Raw genomic sequence first — 20438 nt, 5'->3', positions numbered from 1 at the left:
ACCATGCAAATGTCAAATATAGGAAACACTGTAGTTTTGTAAAAGGCCTATAATTCTGTTGTGTGTATGTAAAATTATTCTTTTTTTTAAGTCAGACAAGGTACAAGGATTGGTACCAATACTATTTTATTTTACTACTAAACTAGAGGTAATAGAAAGTCAAATAAGACAAGAAAAAGTAGGATGTATAAACGTGTATTGGAATTACTCTATTACAGATTATATAAAAAGTAACTTATTAAGAACAAAGATTCATTAATGTTTGCTCAGTTCTATGATAGATATGCACAAGGAAAATTCAAAGACATATTGCTGAATATTATCCTATCACTAAAAAATGAAAGGAAGTAAATTTCACCAAGGAGCCTTCAGCTTATATAAACAGCTTTTACAGATATTGGATCAGAGTTACAAAATTAAAGGACTGTGATTTCCATTGAATTCAATAAGCAAATCAAGGCGAGCAAGCAAGCTCAGTAGATAAGTGCACCTGCTGCCAAACATCCTGACAACAGGCTGAGTTTAATCCCTGGGACTCATCACAGGATGGAAGAAGAGATTTGACTCTTGCGAGTGGTCCCCTGACCTTCACATGTACATACATGCCCTCCAGAATACCCACACACAATGTAAATACATTAATTTTTAAAAATCAAGAGAAATAAACTTGAAAACAACTGTTTAGTCCAATACTAGTTATGAAAATATCATATAATAAATATATACTATAATTATGCAAAACTATATGATACTACCAACTAAGGTTTCTAGATAAGCCCAGACTACTAAAGAACAGCAAAGTGGAAGAGAAAAGATAGGTCAGTCACAAGCTAAATGGTCCATGCTGTAGAACTCTAGCAAATTTTAGGTTCCACATCTCATAGATGTATCTCTACTAACCTATACCATACAACATGCTATAAAGTTATTTATGGTATATATAATAAGATTAAATCTGAATAATTTTTGTTTGATCCCTTGAATTTGATTTTATTTTCCATATGTTCAAAAATTTAGTACAATTTATACTACTCCTCAATCAATATCTTAGACCCATATTTTGTAATTTTCTTCATTCAGAAAGAGCTTCACCACTTTCTATTTATGTGGTAAAATACACGGAGAGTCTAAGATGGCTGTTCTATAAAGAATAAGAGCTGGACTATTTATCAAAACAACAAAGCAAAAGTTACCAAAAATTTACAAGTGTTCATCAGTGAACCTGTATCTTTTTGTTCAGTTTTTTTCCACAGAATTCTCTTTCAAAGATTATATAATTAAACAAATAATATTTTCACTACAATGGATCCAAATAGTAAGCCAGAACTGAGAGAATATAGTCATATGTTTTAGTCACATGAAAAAAGTAGTATAAGCAGAGAAAAAGTGAGGGAAAAACCAATGACTGGCTGAAAATACACTAAGTGCCAGGGGGAAATGCTTCTCCATATGTCACAAGCTAGATTTTTCTAAATCAAATTAGAAACCTTATAAAATTTCCTACACTTTTTATGTGAACCAGAAGCGAATTTGCTTATAGAATTTTTAAGCTTATAGGAAAAACTGTCATAATTATTTTTACTTTTTTACAAGTATATAATGAATATGCAACATTTTTTGATAATTTTTTTCCAGTATATTTATTAGAAACATGCTTGTCGAAAATCAGGTGTTCATAGGTGTGTGGGTTAATATCAGGGTGTTCAATTTGATTCCATTGGTCTACCTGTCTAATTTTGTACCAATACCAAGCTGTTTTCAGGACTATAGCCCTATACTAGAGTTTGAAGTCAGGGATGGTGATGACTCCAGATAATGCTTTCTTGAACAGGGTTTTGACTATCCTGGGACTTTTGTTTTACCACATGAAGTTGAGAATTGTTCTTTCAAGGTCTGTGAAGAATTGTGCTGGGATTTTGATGGGGATTGCATTGAGTCTGTAGACTGTTTTTGGCAGGATTGCCATTTTTACTACATTGATCCTACCTATCCAAGAGCATGGGAGATCTTTCAATTTTCTGGTGTCTTCTTTAATTTCTTTCTTTAAAGACTCAAAGTTCTTAGATACTACATGATTTTTAAATTTTAAAAATTTAAGGGGAGGGGAGAGAAGAATATGAAGAATCAGGAATGTAAATTGGGGGAAGAACAGAGAAGGATAGCAAGGAAAGAAATACCTTAATGATTGATGACTACCTTAATGCCATCGTAGAACCTTCATTCATTAGTTAATGGAAGTAGAAGCAGAGATTCACAGCTAAGCCCTGAGCTGAACTCCTGGAATCCAGTAGTAAAGAGGGAGGAGGTATGAGCAAAGGGGTCAAGACCATGCTGGGGAACCCTGAGAAACAGCTGACCTGTACAAGTAAGAGTTCATGGACCCCAATCTGATAGTTGGGGAACCAGCATAAAACCAAACCAGGCCCCCTGAACATGGGTGTCGGGGGGGGGGGGGGGGTGGCTGGGCAGTCTATGGGACCTCTGGCAGTGGAACCAGTATTTATCCCTAGTGCACAAATGGGCTTTGGGAGCCCATTCCCTATGGAGGGATACTCTCTCAGCCTAAATACACGGGAGGGCCTAGGTCCTGTCCCAAATGATGTGACAGACTTTGATGATCCCCTGTGGGAGGCCTCACCGTCCCTGAAGAAAGGATGGAGGGTTGATGGGGGGGGAACAGAAGGATAGGAGGGAAAGGGAACTGGGATTGTTAAGAAAAATATGGTTGTTTTTAATTTAAATAAAAATAATTTTAAAAATTTAAACTTTTTAAGCTAGATTTTACAGAGATCATTTTACAGCCACATTTTAAATTACATATTTCTGGTTCAAAAAGAAGACCTCGTGTAAAGACAGATTAATTTATTTACTAATTACTTTTATTGCTTTAATTTGGCACTCAAGGTCAATGTCAGAGCCCTGTTTATGCTAGACAGGCACCCTAATACTAAACCATATCCATAACTCATGTTCTGATCTATATATAATATTCTGAAATAGCTAGATCAGGAGAGGTAGAGAGCTATAGAGGAGAGAAGGGAAGGTAGAAGAGGAGAAAAATGAGAAAGAGAAGCAGAGGAGGGAGAAAGGGAGAGGAAAAGGGATAGAAGAAAGGGAACAGGAAAAGGAAGGAAAGAGGAAGAAGAAAAGAGGAGGAAGGAAGGAAGGAAGGAAGGGAGGAAGGAAAAGAACATGAAAGGGGAAAACCATAGCACGCAAGAAGCATTTTACTGAGAGAAACGACATTGCCATTTCAATGTCCAAAGTGTAACAACTATTCTTGGTTAACAACTCTTGGCAAGCATTTCTATGAGTACTAACAAAATAAAACAATAGCAACTACCAAATGAAATGGATTTTTGAATACTTCAGAATAGCTACCAGCTCTTTACTACCCCTTAGAAAAGCTAAATTGATCATTTAGGCACTGTCATCAAACTTGGCATTTGCTTTTTCTCTGCACTATCAGGTGCCAGTGTGTGTCACCCATTTTTCACTGACAGTCTCTATGGCAATGGCAGGTGGGAACAGTACTTAGGCCCACTATGCTTCACTATGTCTTCCTGAATTTACCTAAGAAATCCGTAAGTATTGACTCTTCTCCCCTGATAGAATATTTGACTATATATAATGAAGCAGCTTTTTTCCAGGTCTACTAATGACAATGAAGAAGAAAGATTTCAAAATGAAATGTAAAAACCACATAAAAGATGTAGGAATTTGCTAGTACTCAACAAGCGGCCCACACCAGTTCTCACACTTGCCTATAGTCAAAAAGTGAAGTCAGTTCTCACATTATCTCCTTTGAGAGGATATTCTGTTCTTTTCCTGCTAGTGGGTGAGCCAAACTGGGATTGTGCTGTGCCTCCTTCAGAAGAGGAAGCAAGAAGGTCACCTTCCAAGATCACTGTAAAGGATCTGGTGGTGTATGGGTAAGCAGTACAAATAAAAAATGGAGACAGTTAGAAAATGCAACTATGGTGATACATTGTTTATGATCTAATAAAGTCACTGAAGATCAGAATGCAAAGTCAACCACACCAATTAGAGAAGATGGACAGTGTTGGCACATAACTTTAATCCCAGGACTCAGGAGACAGAGGCAAATGGATCTCTGTGAGTTCAAGGCCCCCCAGGACTACATGAGAGTGAATAAATCTAAAAGAGTAACAGAGCTCACGCCTTTAATCCCAGCACTAGAGAGGTATATAAGGAAGAAGCAAAGGGCTCATGTAGCAATTAGTGTCCAGCCACATTAAGGACAGGAAGAGATCTAGTTTCTAGTCACAGGGAAGACAGGATCTCCATTTCAGAATTGGTAGATTTAAGAGCTACTGGATGACTGCTTTTATTCTCTGATCTTCAGTTTGAACCCCAATATCTGTCTCTGAGTTTATATTAATTCATACAACATATAACAATCTTTATTAGAGGTCTCTAAAAAAACAGGCCTCAACAACAAATTAGATAAAGTGAGGACAGAGCCCAACCTTGCAGATCTTGTAAAGAGATTCCTGTCCATCTCCTCCAGTGTCTTTGAAGTAATCATGTGCAGGAAATGTACGATGAATATCTCGAGTAATTACACTCTCCTGTGCAGAGTCCTAAAAAAAGAAAACAAAAGCAGAATTGATTATTCATGTAAAAAATTTTCACTTATGTAAAATAATACATAAAGGACATAAAAAAGTATACCTAAAAAAACTAGCCTTTCAAAAAATAAAATAAAAAAGCCATCAGGGAGAGACAGGAAATAAAGGCTCTTGTAATCAAATCTGATGACCTGAATTTGATCCCTAGGATCAATTATGGATGGAGGTAGGAGAGAACCAACTATTGCAAGTCTTCTAAACTCCATACACACACCATGGTATGCACATACCCACCCACATACATACACACATGCCCACACAAAATAAAATATAAACAAAAAGAAACTTCTCTCCTTCTAAGACACTTTACTACTTTACCTAAGACAAGTTCCACCATCAGTTATGTCCTTTCACATGTCTTCCTACAAGGTGTGTGTGAGTGCTTATTTGAGAAGACTGAGAAAAAACTTGTATACTCACATTTCCAGACACAAGCTGTATGTTTCTTTCACTCACTGAGATAAATTACAGACTGTTCCTTATCAAGACAGGGAAATAGAACTGCTTTCGGTTATAATATAATTTCTTTAACACTATTCTATTAACATTTTTCTATTTTTCGATTTCCTTCAGAACACTTTTGTATGTGTGTGTGTGTGTATATATATACGTATATATATTTGTTTTAAATATTATAATTTATTGTTTTATTGTAGCTTATGTGTGTGTTTCTGTAAAATTGTGTCACATGTGGGAAGGTGTCCACAGAGGGCAGAAGAAAACAGCAGAACCCCTGAAATTGGAGTTACAGTTGGCTGTGAGCCAGAAGATACGAGTTTCAGTAACTGAACTCAGGTCCTCCAGAAATGTAACTCTTTTAACCATAAGCCAACTGTTCAGCCCCCCTACATGTATGTCTGTACATGAGCATGCATGTGTGTAAATACACGTGCATGCGTGTGCGTTTTCAAGGATAAATTCCTAAAAGTTCAACAGCTATGTCATGTATACATTTTTAGGATTGTTATTAAGGCTAGCACTCCAGAGTACTGGGATTATATGCACAGATCACCATGCCTAGTTGTACTTTCAGGATTAATTCAGATATTCTCTCTCTAAAGCTGCCATAATTACATGTACTTCAAATAATAATAGAGCACATATTTTCTCCATTGCTAAATAATGTGTTTTCTATTTTTTAAATCATGGGTAATACAATAAATGAAACTTTGATCACTACCTCCTCCTTCTCCCACCCCCCACAGACATATACTAGGTTAATTATATAACTCATTCATTTTACAAATAAGAATCCTACAACCTACAATATAGAAGCTTACATTTTAAAACCTGAATTTAAGAAGCATTTTTATAGAAATTTGGAAAATGAAAGCTCAAAATTATGTAAAATTCTGAACTTTGTCTTAAAAAGACTGAGTATTACCCTGATTTTATTAATCCTGGAAAGGTTTGCTTTATCTATTTAAATGTCAAGAAAATAGGATGAATATTTTGAATAACTTTAATGATGAAAACACTTTGTACAATTCATAGATGCATTAAAGACTGCTAATTGCAAATTAAATGCATTGTTTAATGTCTTGATTCCTCAAAGACTGAACAAATTGCCTATCCGCCTTATAGCAGAAAGGGAAGGATGTTTAAAATGTGAGTTGCTTTAATGCATTGGTTCCTTCTCCTTATAGCTGAGAAATACACAAGGAGCAGGCAGCTGATCAGCCCAGTTAAGTCAGGACCTTCTCTTGCTCCCTTTTCCACGTCAGCTGCTACTTCATGCTGGGTGGTAATTAGATTGTATATCATGTAGAGTAAGAAAGAAAGCAAAATGACAAGTTCCAAATTCGTTAGCACACATTTGATAAGCCGTCCAGAGGACATTCTGGTGACTTACAGGAATGGAATACTAAAGCTGAATAAACATGAAACTTTAATGTTTTAAATAGCTTAAGTAAAAGGAATAGATACATAAAGAAATGATACTTGACAAGCAAATGAATTTTCTAACAGTGAAGACTTGGGAAATGTCGGGAAAAAAGCAGAATGCTAATATATAAAAAATTACAGAGGTAAGGATCGGTATCTCAGTGGTGGAACACTTATTTAGCATGTGGAATTCTGAATATGAAAACTTGATAACCACACAGACTAAAAATTTCATTTCCCAGGTTTCTACTGATGAAGTGTTTCTCTTTCTATTTCACTTATAACCTACTTAAAAAGATGAGTAAAATGACACTTCCATGTGTGAACAACTTCAGAAACAAACACCTGCCCAGTAGTCTACAGGATAACTTTTTGGAGTTTCAGGATATTTATGGCAAAAAATCAGTATAACCTGCTTACACATGCAGCATCATTGTATGTTTACATGGTACCAAATAGTCTGATTCAGAGGAAGAGAAATTGATCAAAAATTTCTAAAAACTGTATCTGCATATCACTAAGTATAATTTTATCAGTGCATTCTTGATTTGTCTTATTTACAAAAACAAAGAAAAATAAAGCTTTCCTTTCCTGAAATTTTTTTTAAGTTCACCCATTATAGGGTCTCAACCGGACAATTACTCTACTATGATCAGAATTTTAATTTCATCTAATTTTAAATGATACATAAATATAGACACAAAGTATAATGTGCAATAATTTGGATGGAGTTTTAGTACATCACCTAAAGGTTCACAGAATGGAAATTTGGTTCTAACTGGGGGATAATATGAGATGGTCAAACCTTTAAAAGGTGGGTCCTAGTGTATGGTGGGTCCTTAAAAAGAATTACTGTAATTCTTGTGGATCTCAAGCTAAATCTTGTGATAAATTTGTTTGTAAAAGGAAGTAATAGCTCCTCCCCACTCTTCTTTCCAGTCCTAAGTCATCTCTCCCTCTTCACACATGCTTTAACCACCATGAGGTCACCCATCTGGTATGCTCAAAATTACCCAACCTTGGATATTTTTTATAAGAATAGACAGGAATGTGCAATGTTCAAAATAAAGGTATTTAGTGAATCCATTACCATTGTGTGCACCATCCCCACACACGCACACGAGCGCGCACGTGTGCAAATAGGATCAAGATACATGATGTGAAAAACACATGGAATAAATACATTCTCTACTAGTTATTTTCTAACACTAAGTTATTCCTGCTAGTTATAGTTATTCTACCCATCCTATAACATTATGCTTCTACTTCTCTTTTTTTGAGGAATCACCCAGCTGAAGAAGTGTGAAATAATTCATCATATAAATGTGTGTAAAAGGTTTCAGGTTTTGAAAAAGTTATTTATATATCTCTAAAAACCTTTCCTAGCACAACAGAAAATGATGAGGTTATTTTCTTGAAAGACCTCATAGCAGTACTTGTCGAAATCATGGGAATCACCTCCACTGTGAGAATACAGAAATCACCCTTCCATAGACTTCCACTTGATCATTGTCTAGACATCCAGCTTAACCCATAATTTCCTTCTCAGGAGAAACAGTGCCCAATCTGCTCTTCAGAATTGACTGTGGTGGTTCAGCAGTCAGACTCTGATATTCCTTCTGCTTTCCTCACAATACCAACAGAATTGAAAATTAAGTATTTGTTCTTATGGAGTATCTGTGAACATCAAATACATATAGTATTGTTTAAAATGAAATATTGCAAGTAAAAGTGTTTAACACTCTACCCATTATATATTGAGCATGCAATATTTAACTGTTTAAATTTTTTGATGAGTATATACTTCAGACATTTTAGAGACCTTCCATAATTTAATAAATAAATGACTATCTTTGAGTAGAATAAAAAATCATTATTGGAAAGCCAATTCTCTAGAACTTATTAATCTATAATACTCTACTCTTAACTACTTACCACACATACATGTCCTACATTATCACTGTTTCTATTAATCTAATAACAAAAAACAAAGTGAGAAATTATTGACTTCAGGTTTCATATAACTGACCCAACAAAGAAAGTTTTCAGCAAATATACTATAAAGGAGGATGAGAAAGATGGTAAAGTTGTGGCAAAATCTACCAAGGCAGTCACCATTTCTACCATTACTTCAGAAATCAGATTCTAAAGAACAGAAGAGTTGATGTCATGGTTATGAAGAGGATAAATGGCACTGCAGTAATTGCATGTTTCCCTGTGTACCATCACCAAGAACTTCACTTACAGTTAAAGTCCTAAAGGGCTTCCTTTCTCTTGCCTTGTTAGGTTAGTCCATATTCCAAGCTGTCTTGGGACCACAAAGCAAGAAAAAGTTTGTAATAAAGTCTGAAAGGTTCATTTCTATCCTGCATGCAAAACTCTATCACCATACCGAAATAGAAGCCTACCTTTCAAATTTTGTTTTTTTTTTTTCAAATTGTTAAGTCCTAAGACTAAACCTATCCTCAAGAAAGGTAACAATCCCTAGTAGATAAAAATCCATGGTCCAACAGAGGTACCATGCAATTTGTTAAATATCAGTTTAAAACCAAACCAAAGGGACATGATAAAGAGTTTATTTTATCTTCAGTCACATTCAAATTGAAGTTTCCTATCAAGAATGTTGTATGAGGCCGGGCGGTGGTGGCACATGCCTTTAATCCCAGCACTTGGGAGGCAGAGGCAGGCAGATCTCTGTGAGTTCGAGGCTGGGCTGGACCGACAGCCTCCAAAACAATACAGAGAAACCCTGTCTGGAAAAACCAAAAAAAAAAAAAAAAAAAAAAGAATGTTGTATGAGACCCAGTGCCACCTATATACCTTGTAATTCTCATAATTCCTACCATCACTCACTTGTTTTCTTTTAGTAAAACAGTGAATACAGCACTCAAGTGTCAGGAAGTATTAGGAAGACAGGATTGGAAGAACCACATCCTATTATTCTTTTATGAAACCACTTTTGAGCTGCCAAGAACTAAAATGGCATTATAGTGAGGGTGACAATTTCCACACATGGTCTTAACAGGTGTATGGAACACCTGATGACATCTTGGTTTTTCATATTCCTAGTACCATGACAGAAACTTTTCTTATTAGTCCCTATTGTCACCCCTAAAGCATAAGATGTGCTGTCACTTCATATCTACCACAAAATCAATCCAACTTTATGAGCGTCATTCCAATCTGCGAGAGATATTAAAAATGCCAGTGTGAACTATCGCTAGCCACAATCAGTAGGAAGATAAATGATTCACAGCTAAAAATGTTTTGACCTTAGAATGTGTCTTCTATTCTTGCACTAAAAGGATCTTCCTTCGGTTCTATGTTGGAGGGTAAAGCATCACAAACTGGTCTGCTTATGTCCTTGAAAGCAGATGGGTTTGAAGTGATGAGTCTCGTTTATCTGCCTTGATGTTTGCCAAAAATCCAGAGTTGGAGATGAAAGGAGAAAGTTTAAAGTATATTCTAGTTTCAAATGTGCTGCTAAAATCATGAGCGACAAACAGTAGCAAGATGCTGAATCATTGCCAATTTTATCTCTTGAATATGGAGAGGAGTCTTAACTTGAGGCAGGTATATAAAGGCAAAAGATAAAATTAAACAATCACATTAAAAATAAGCTGGAGCTGGAGAGATGGCTTAGCTGATAAGAGCACTGGTTGCTCTTCCAGAGGTCCTGAGTTCAATTCCCAGCAACCACATGGTGGCTCATAACCATCTGTGATGGGATATGATTCCCTCTTCTAGTTTATGTGAAGACACATCACTTATATACATAAAATAAATAAATAAATACGTAAGTTGCTTGCTTTAAACAACACACACACATGCTTCTTAATGTCTAAAAGACTGACATAATCTATATGCATACGTACATACATATTCATTTTGCCAGCAAATGAAAATAAATCTCTCAGGGGAATATGGCAACTATAAGAACTAAAGGCATCTGAGTGTAGTGAAACACACCTTTAATCCCAGCATTCAGGGAGGGAGATTCAGGCAGATCTCTGATATGGAGGCCATTTTAGTCAACAGTCTGGAAAGCCAGAACTAAATAATGACATCCTGTCTCAAAAATTACAATTAAAATTTAAAAAAGAAAGAACTAGAAGCAGAGAGCTCAGAAGGTGGGGAGGAAGTGAACTTATAGACAGTCAATATTTATAATGGGTACTGTCTTATTTAGGGTTTCTATTACTGTGAAGAGACACCATGACCTTAGCAACTCTTAAAAAGGAAAACATTTAATTGGGCCTGGCTTACAGTTTCAGAGGTTCAGTCCATTATCATCATGGCAAGAAGCATGGAAGCATACAGGTAGCCATGGTACTGGAGAAGAAACTGACAGTACTCCAACTTGATATACAGGCAACAGGAAGCGAATTGTCACACTGGGCATAGCTCAAGCATATATGAAACCTCACAGTCTGACTCCACAACGACACACTTCCTCCAACAAGGCCATATGTCCTAATAGTGCCATCCCTATGGGCCAAGTATTCAAACACATAAATCTATGGGGGCCACACTTATTTAAACCCCACAGGTACAAAGTGACACAATTTGATAAATATGCCTAATTTAAATTAATCACTGTTTTATAGATCTTTAACCATCCATGCACCTTATTATTAGTTAAATAATTTTTAGAGATTTTGAGAGAATCTTATCACTCCTCCAATCATTCTAGATTCTTCTTTTTGAAACTCTTCAACCTCAGTTATACCTTAAATTGGGTGACAAAAAGTCAAATGTATGTAAAATAAGCTTTCAATTTGCTATACAGTTTGAAATTTTTGTGTATTCAGCAAATAATTTTCTGAGAACCCTCTAAGAATCAGACCTATTCTAGGCATAGAGCACATGGCTGCTAGCAAGACACGCCTACCACTGTGGAGAATATGTCAATTAAGGAATTAATTAAGTATGCAGCAGTGCAGTGGCTGATCAGTGAAAAGTATTATGAAGTAATGAAACAGGGAGTGAGAAGAGGCTAGCACTTAAGTAGAGTACCTTTGCTTCTCTGAGTAAAAACAAATATTTAGAGAATAACCATTAACATCAGAGAAAAGAAGTAGGGATGGATAATATACTTTATGTTTTTTCTTTTTTTCTCAATATATGTTTTTATTTAAATTACAAACATGAATGTTTCACATGTCAGTCCCAGCTTCCTCTCCCACCCCTCTTCCCTTGCCCCTCCACCATCCCCCCAGCCCCCCACTCAATCCCTACTTTAATGTTTTAAAGCATTCTGTGACCATTTTGTTTGCAAAATGTCTTAAACTAACTGAATTTTTTCACTTTTCTTGATTAATGCTATCTCAAAATTTTCTAAAATATAGTTTAGATGACTTTACAAAACTGCTTCAATTTATATGTTTGAATAATATACTCTTAGTTACACATGTACCTATGAAAATTTGCCATTTACAATTTTAACATGTGCTAAGATGCAAAAAGGCACTGCAACAGTATCCAAAAGAATTAAAAACATGCAAGAAAGAGTCTGTATGGTTTCTGAACAGCAGGAGGCTTAACCTCTACTCATAAAGATGAGTGGGAATGATGATGGAAGGAAAGATATGCCAACAGACAATAATTCATATAGGTGATTCTAATTGTAAGAGTTCAAAGGAAAATGTGGCTCTAAAACTATTCAGGTGGCATAGTGACCTTTCACATGGAATACAGGCAGGCTGTACTGGGCACTGCAGACAGCTAGATGGGCTCAAAACTAAAAGTCTGTGAGACTAACAGCAAAAATGTTGTGATTAGAGGCTCCAATGCAGGAAAGCACCTGCCATTCTCAGGAGGTAAGATTCTAACTGGCTAAGAAGGGAATACATAACAGGTGGCATTGAGTGGATAGAGAGTATGGAAAGGTGATCTGGAATACAACAACATTTTAATTTTATCCAGTAGGCAATGAAGAGCTATTCCATCTGACTTAAAGTTTTACTCTTTCAGTTTGGCCTTGTGTGCTTTTACTATTTGAAAAATGCAGATGGGTGGTGAAGAAATCTTGTTTCTAATTTGAATTTAAATTAAAAAATAAAATTATTTAATAAAGGGTGATATTTCTCTTAAAAAAAAGAAAGAACATTACCCAAAAAGAGAACTGGCATTTGTAACTGGATATTTTGAAGTGATCATGATCACTAAGCTCATACAATATCATGGGAGGCCTCGGTCATAATGTGACCACGATGAAGGCTTTGAGCCATGTAGTTGTAGAGAGGGGTAGAGACTACATGTGACTGCACCAATAAAAACTCAGCTCAGCATAGTGAGTTGGCTTCCTTGGCTAACAACAGTCCATGTATATTGTCATATGCTGATATCAGGTAATAAATATCCACAACTCCAGTGGGAGAAGACAGAATGCCTTGAGTAGTGCTTCTCCTAGGTGCTGCCTTTATATGCTTCTCTTGGCTAGCATTATTCTGCTTCCTTTATATTTAAAACTCCTAACTGTGACCATTACAGCTTTTTCTTAGGCATGGTATTGCCCCTAGTGAATTATAAACTAGATGGGGGGTTTTTGGTAACCTCTTCCATGTACTTCTGGTGTCAGGTGAGAGTATTTGGTATGGACTCTAACTCTGCAGTTGGTTAGACTCATAAATACCCAACATTTTTCTTCTTAAAGTCAAAGCTGCTACATAGCATGGGCTGATCTCTCCCTCAGAATCCTTCCTCAGATTCCCAAGTGATTATATGACCACTGTGTTCCACTATGCCCAGCAAATCAACAAATCTGAAGACTTCTTTGTGGTATTCTCCCATAAATCTTCTCAGTTCAAAGATATCACTACAAACCTTTTCTTGTCTACAAGATATTATTCAAAATAAAAGTTTCTTTTGATTTTATTTCTGATAACTTTTTTATAAATCTGGGTACTGTGGAGATGGCAGCTGTGCAAATGAGAACTTGAGTTTGGACCCCTAGAACTCATGTAAATAGCAGGTACCTCCTGTAACCCTACTACTGATGGTATAGAAAGGCAAGTCTCAGAGACACAATTGGCCAGACAGTCTAATCAACTGGTCAGCTCGAGGTTCAGAGAGACCATGGCTCAGAAAAATAAGTTGAGAGCAACTGAAGAACTCAATATCCCTGGTCTTCATGCAAACTGCAAATGCAAACACAAACGTGCTATACTGAAACATTGCCAAATATAGATGGCCTCACTAGAGTCATGACCACTTATTTATGACATCTTTGTATATACTTATACAATACACTGATATACTGACACAGCTAGATGGGCCCACTGGAGTCATAAACATTGGCTTCCAACATGATTGTAGCATACACACAAAGCTTTTAACGTAGATCCTTAGAAATTACGTATAACAGAACTACTATCAACTATTTGATCATTTGTTTAAGGAAATATCTACATTTTATTAATGAATAAGCACACAAATGGAAAAGCAGACCTTGCAATTATTGAAATGATCTTGCTAATTTAACTTGTTTAAATGATCAGAGTTAGTGTATTCTAGCCTTGCATATACATTTAAAGAAAAAAAACTTGACCAGTTCAGTTTTTTTTTTTGCATGCTAAAATATCTAAGTGAGGCACTGTTTATACATGTGAAACCTCATTAGAGTCAACCATTCCTATATCCTGGGATGTGAGTTTTTACAACAGACAAGTGATTTTTTGTTGGGTTTGGTTTTGGGTTTTGTGAGACACAGTTTCTCTGTGTAGCCATGGCTGTCCTGGAACTTGCTCTGTAGATCTGGCTGGCCTCGAACTTATAGAGTTCCACCTGCCTCTGCCTCTGAGTGTAGGGAATAAAGGCATGTGCTACCACTGCCCAGCTATGACAAATGATTTTTATACCAAATCAACTTAAAATTAAAATTTCCATTTTATCCCTTTTTATGACAGTACATTTCCATTTATATAAGTTGTTACTGATAGAAAATGTATAAATTATGTTGAGATAGGAATATCTAAGAATGAACAGCTTTGTTCCTAAGAGACTATATGAGTTTTTATCCTCATTCAAGAAAACCCACTTCAGTTAGTTAAATATCCTTATCACATTTAGTATTGAGGCCTTTTTGTTTTCCTAAATCCTAGTTAATGTTTCATGTTTCATAATGTACTTTTCACATTCTTCTCATTCAAGATAGTAAATTCCTATTTCTTCAGAGCTTTAACTCTTCCACTTTTAGAAGGAGAAGAAATCACTGTGAGATAGAACAGAGGAGAAACCCTTTTGTAATAATGCCAAATCATAAGAAAAATGTATATAAAAGAATTATTTGATTTTATGATTATCAGTGTTTTCCCTTCATGTATGCTTGTGTGCCACATGCAAGAAGTACCTTTGGACCCCCTGGAATTAGTGTTATAGATGGCTGTTAGTGTTACCAGGTAGGTCTTAGAACTGAATCCAAGTTCTCTAGAAGAGCAGCTAGCACTCTTATGAACTGAATTATCACTCTAGTCCTACATTTTTTTTATTCAACACTTTTTCCCCAATGTGGATCCAGAAATGCATGTTATCACGCAAAGGCTTAGATAAGTATGCATTTTATCTCCAGTAAGAAGTCTATCATTACGTAATTCTTTTTTTCCTCTTCTCACTCCTCATTCTTACAGGGTGGTTCCATGCTCGGTCCAGGTTTCATTCCCTCTTAAAGTTCTCCTTGCGAAGTGACATGACTGCCTCTGACATCACCAACTAACTTTCCTCTCCTGGATCTTTACTAAAGCAGATGGCAAACAGTTTTGACTATCAGTATTATGTGAGAAGCTGCTTCACAGCACATTTTCCAAGATCCTACTTAGATTTGCACTCCCAAAAATCTCTATAGCACTTGTAAGTAATCTGTATTTTTAACAAGCATCTATGTAACCCACCAGCAAATGTGCAAAAACTGTTATCTAGGAACTACATGTCTGAAAGAGCTGTCATTCTACATTTAAAACTTGAGTCCAAACCTCACTTCAAAGTTTCCCCCATGGATCTTCATTCTCATTTCTGAGGAGACACACAGGATGACTGTTTCTTCTCCCTTTTACCCTATTACCCTATTTGGTTCTCTGAACTTCACTGTGCCAGTTAATTAACTGGAACTCATGCCTGAATGACATCTTTTGTTTGCCATCTTCAAGTGAGCCATGACCAGTTTTTACTTTTGTTTTTCTGGTGCCTCAAACTTTAGTAGACAGTTGGTAAATGAGTACTGAGTAAATCAAAATAAGAAAAGCAGACAGGGTAAGCCTATATTGCTTATTATGTGATAAAGCAATGAATTACAAAATTTCATAGCAAAATACATACTAAATGTTCCATAATCCCAATACTAAGAAAGACACATGAAAATTATTACAAAAATAAGACGTCTCTGTCTTACAATAGAAATGAGAACTCCTACCTACCTTTTAGTATTTCCTCTAATAGTCAAAATGCTGTTTGGAGTTTTCTTATTAAACCTCATATTTCTTTTTTTTAAAAAACAGAATTTATTCAAATTAGAAACAATCTTATTTTACATATCAATCCCAATTCCCTCTCCCTTCCATCCTCCCATGCCTTCCACGACCCCCCCAATCCCATCCCCCATCTACTTCCCAGGGAGGGTGAGGCCTTCCATGAGGGATCATCAAAATCTGTCATGTCGTTTGGGGCAGGGCCTAGGCCCTCCCCTGTGTATCTAAGAAAGTATCCCACCATGGGAAATGAGACCTCATATTCTAAGGTAGAAGTATTTAAAAATAAAAAACAGAGATGAGGGAGGAGACCGAGGTCTGGGATATAATGCAATGGCAAAGCAGTTGCATAGCATGCATGAGGCCCTAGGTTCAGTCCACAGCCTCAGAAAAAAAATAAATTGTACACATGTAAAAGATAAAGATTATTGCATTCAAATGTTCCATCATTTTTAAAAGTCTCTCTGTATGTGAATGTGTTGATACATATGTGTGATATCTATGTGCCCATTAATGTAAGGTACATACACATGAGCCATGGCAATGGTGTAGAAGTCAGAGGACAACCTTGAGTGTTGTGCTTCACTTTCCACCTTGTTTGAAAGAGAGTCTCTTGGTTGCTCACCAGTATTCAAACCAGGAAAGCTGGCCCATTAAGTTTCAGGGCACTCTCTGTCCCTGCCTCCCATCCCATCATAGGAGTAATAGATTACACACAAACATTATGGTACCTGGCTGTACATGGGTTCTGGGGATTCAAACTCAGTCCTCATGCTTAGGTAACAATTGCTTTACCTATTGGCCCATCTACCTGATCATTACTTCAATAAGAAGCAAGTCACATAATTAATAGGTTCAAACCTCTGAAAAAAGCAAATTAAATGTTTTTATTTTAATCTCAAGTTTGGGACTAGAAATATATCTCAGTGATAGAACATGTAAGTAGCATAAACAAGGTCTTAGACTTAATCTCCAATATACACAACACATACACACACACCTTAAATTTATTATTGACATGTTAGCTTTTTCTTAGTAAAACTGCTTGAAGCTGACAGGCTTCAGTAAGAACCAGAAAATCCCTATTCAATACTGTGGTATATGAAAGTCCTTGGAAATTTAGGGGCTAGAAACTATTTATGGAAAATTCTTTGCCATATTTAAAACACACCTATATGCCTTCAATCAATATACATATTTGCTTTCATTTTTTATGCCACTCAAGCCAGTTTTAGATGATTTATCCTTAACAGATCTAAGAAACTGAAAAGGGATTTAAAAAGTCTGAATTTCTAATAAAGGTTAAGAATATAAAATTTAAAGAAATTTCACATATTCCTCCTGTGTTAAGTGTGGGATGTGTTATCTGACTTGGGTCAATGGCCCTAGAACTAAAAGAAGGGATCATTCTATGAACTTGACTGGTTCTGTGATTTTACTGAGCCTGTTACCATAAGAAAAATCTCAATGTGTCCAAAGCTTTCAGTTATTGATATCAAGTCAATACAAAACACAATTTTGCATGTTAGTGAGTAACTGCTAAGAAGTTCACAATACACAGAAAATTTGCATTTTCATTAGGCCATCATTCTGGTCACCAGGATTATATATGTATCCCCTGCCTGACTACTACCCATATCATAATAGTATGTATCGCTTTATGCCTAGAGAATTTCAACCTCTGACATATCATCACATCTTTAAATTTTCCCTCATTCAAACAGCTCATAGTCCTTTTAGGTTAATCTACGTGAAACCCTAGACTGCTCTGTGGTAGCACTCAAATCTATATGTAACATGGTACCAACTGTTGGCACAAACTGAAAATCCCTCATTTCTTTTCGGATAACATGCCATCTGCAAAGTTGTATTGCCCTTTTAAGCTTCAATGCTTTTGTATAATTTCCTCTATATAAACAGTCCCACTTTCCACCAACTGAGATATCATTCATTTGCAAAGGCTCATCATATGTCTTTCATAGTACTTTCCTAAAGATCTCATGTGAAAATATGTCCTGACTCTACATTAAAATCAAGTTACATATGCATATGTAAAGCCTACAATATACTGCTGCAAGTCATATCTTATCCCTCTCTAGCGAAAGAACATAAGTTTAATTATGGTAGCAATACAGAGCCCTGTATGTAGGTTGGAAGAAGTAAATGACTCCATGAAAGAAAAATGGTGAAGCAAAACAAAAGGGCAGGGAGTCCAGAAAGAGTATACAGAATAGAGGAAGGAGGACATTGCCTCATACTAATCCATAAATGAAAGCTAAGGTAAGGAAATTTTTTCCTTTGTGCATTTATATGTAGCCTTTGATGCTGCAACCAGTTCCTGGAAAAAAGTTTACAAAAACTGTCACAATGCAGAATTTACCTAATGGGACTCTGGCCACAGCCAATGTCAGGTTTCTACATGGTCAGAACTGATTTGGAAGTCACTTTGGAACAAGTTACCATACCTTGTTTACAGTCTCAGCTTCCTAAAGTATAGAAACAACGGATCAAAGAACCTTTCCCACAGAATTATGAAGCATACATTTTGCTCAAATCAACTCAGATTAGGCTAAACTGCTTATGAAGACAGTTTAAGCAGCAAACCAAAACAACATTCTTTCAAGTGAATATTTGCAGATACCAATCATGGATGTGATATTATATCAAGATCATAATGTAAATGAAGGCTTTGAAAGCAACTAGGGAACAGTGGGGCACAGAACTTTTTTTTTTTAATGCAGCAAATAAAAGAACTACAGGGATGAGAGAAGAAAGCTGGCTGGCTTTCTTTATTGAAGAACAAGGATGTAACTTTATTAGCCAAGAAGACACCTCTGTTTCTGCCCCTAAAGAAATTCCTACAGAAAGCGAGGGACAGACAGAGAAACCTGGCAGGGAAGCAGACCTTAGGTGTGCCTCTGTACCACCGTCCACAAGGAAAATCAAGGAAATTAGTAGCCTGAAAGAGGGAAAGAGTGGCATGAGGGGCATGGCAACAGTGCAGAGCAGAAATGAGAGTTCAATAGAGCAATTATTACAAGAACCAGTGCCTATGAAGAAAACCAACTCAATCAAATACACTGACATAAATAAGACTTCTAAATCCATAAAATTAAACGCCTCTGTCTTTGTTCCAGCTTTATGGCTGCCACATACAATACTGTTTTGATAAATTATACATGAGAAATATGGTGATATATTGTTTATGATTTAATAAACCTTACCTGGAGATTAGAATGTAAAGCTAGCCACAGCCATAAGGGTCAGGCAGTGGTGGCACACACCTTTAAATCCAGGACTCAGGAGACAGAGGAAGATGGATCTCTGTGAGTTCAGGGCCACCCAGGGTTACATAAGAGTGAATCAGTCTGAATCAGAGCTCATGCCTTTAATCCCAACACTACAGAGATATATAAGATAGTAGCTGGCATTCAGTATTCTGGCAGTTAGTCTCCAGCCACGGGTTTGGCTGCTTTGCTTCTCTAATCTTCAGGCAAGCTTTATTAGATCATAAACAACATATCACCATAAGAAATACATTAGAACTTTAGTTGTTGATTACCATTAGCTGCCATTTAAGTAGAATTCTATATTTTTATTCTCTAAGTCTTGCAGTCATACTCACATTGCAGTGCCAGGAAAAGCAAATTCTGAGTATATTTAGATGTTATTTTAACTTCTATTATTTGAAGGTCTGAAAGGTACTTTGATATTAAAATAATCTCACTAGACTTATAAGCAAGCTCTGTTAATTTACTTGGTGAAAGTGGGGAGACACTTGGTAAAGTTTAAGAAACCACTATGAATAGAATCACAAAGATGTGATCTAAACTCAGGAAGACTAGGAGGAAAATGAGGACATCTAGATAACAATGGACAGACAGCATCATTAATGAGAACACTGAGTCTGAGAGACCCAGAAAAACTGAATTGATGACCCAGAAAGCAAGATCACATTAAGATACAGCAGACTCGCCTGCAGTCTCAGAACACAAGGAGGTAGGGAGCAGACAAAGATTCCTCCAGTGAAAGAAAGATAAAGATGCTGAGAATGTTCATTTCATCAATACTGTCCTCTAGTCAATGCAAAATAGAAGAGGTTACTCAACTGACATCTGGAAATTTCACTTTGAAATGAGCACATAACACAAACCTACACTTGAGATTTTAGTGCCTTAGCAGATGTCAAGTTGTTTCTCTGGTATTCAAATTTTACAAATATTTAAGTAAAGAATTATCAGGAAACAATCTGAAAAACAGTGGAATTTATGGATTGGGGGAAAAGAAGCAATTTCCTCTTTAAGGCAAATAATTCATAGGCCATATTTTTCAATTATTATTATTTCATTAAATAATAAATGTTAACATTCATGCTTCAACTTTTTCCCCCAATACTGTGTTACATGTAAATATTCTTTATTTTTCTGAAGAGTTTTAAAAA

At 36.1% G+C, this 20438-nt stretch overlaps 1 protein-coding gene across 3 annotated transcripts in view; it reads right to left on the bottom strand.

The window, feature by feature from the left end:
• Rabgap1l (RAB GTPase activating protein 1 like) overlaps window positions 1-20438 on the bottom strand; it is a 508921-nt gene that overhangs the window by 227347 nt on the left and 261136 nt on the right. For all 3 annotated transcript variants that reach the window (XM_040737898.1, XM_040737899.1, XM_040737900.1), the window contains one exon: window positions 4491-4604. In XM_040737898.1, the coding sequence (XP_040593832.1) occupies window positions 4491-4604 (114 nt within the window). The remainder of the gene's footprint in view (window positions 1-4490; window positions 4605-20438) is intronic.

The sequence above is a fragment of the Mesocricetus auratus genome, unplaced genomic scaffold (assembly GCF_017639785.1).
Source record: "Mesocricetus auratus isolate SY011 unplaced genomic scaffold, BCM_Maur_2.0 Super-Scaffold_100676, whole genome shotgun sequence".
In the NCBI taxonomy this organism is placed as follows: domain Eukaryota; kingdom Metazoa; phylum Chordata; class Mammalia; order Rodentia; family Cricetidae; genus Mesocricetus; species Mesocricetus auratus.
The sequence above is the reverse complement of the archived record's forward strand: the minus strand, read 5'-3'. Positions and strand labels throughout refer to the sequence as shown.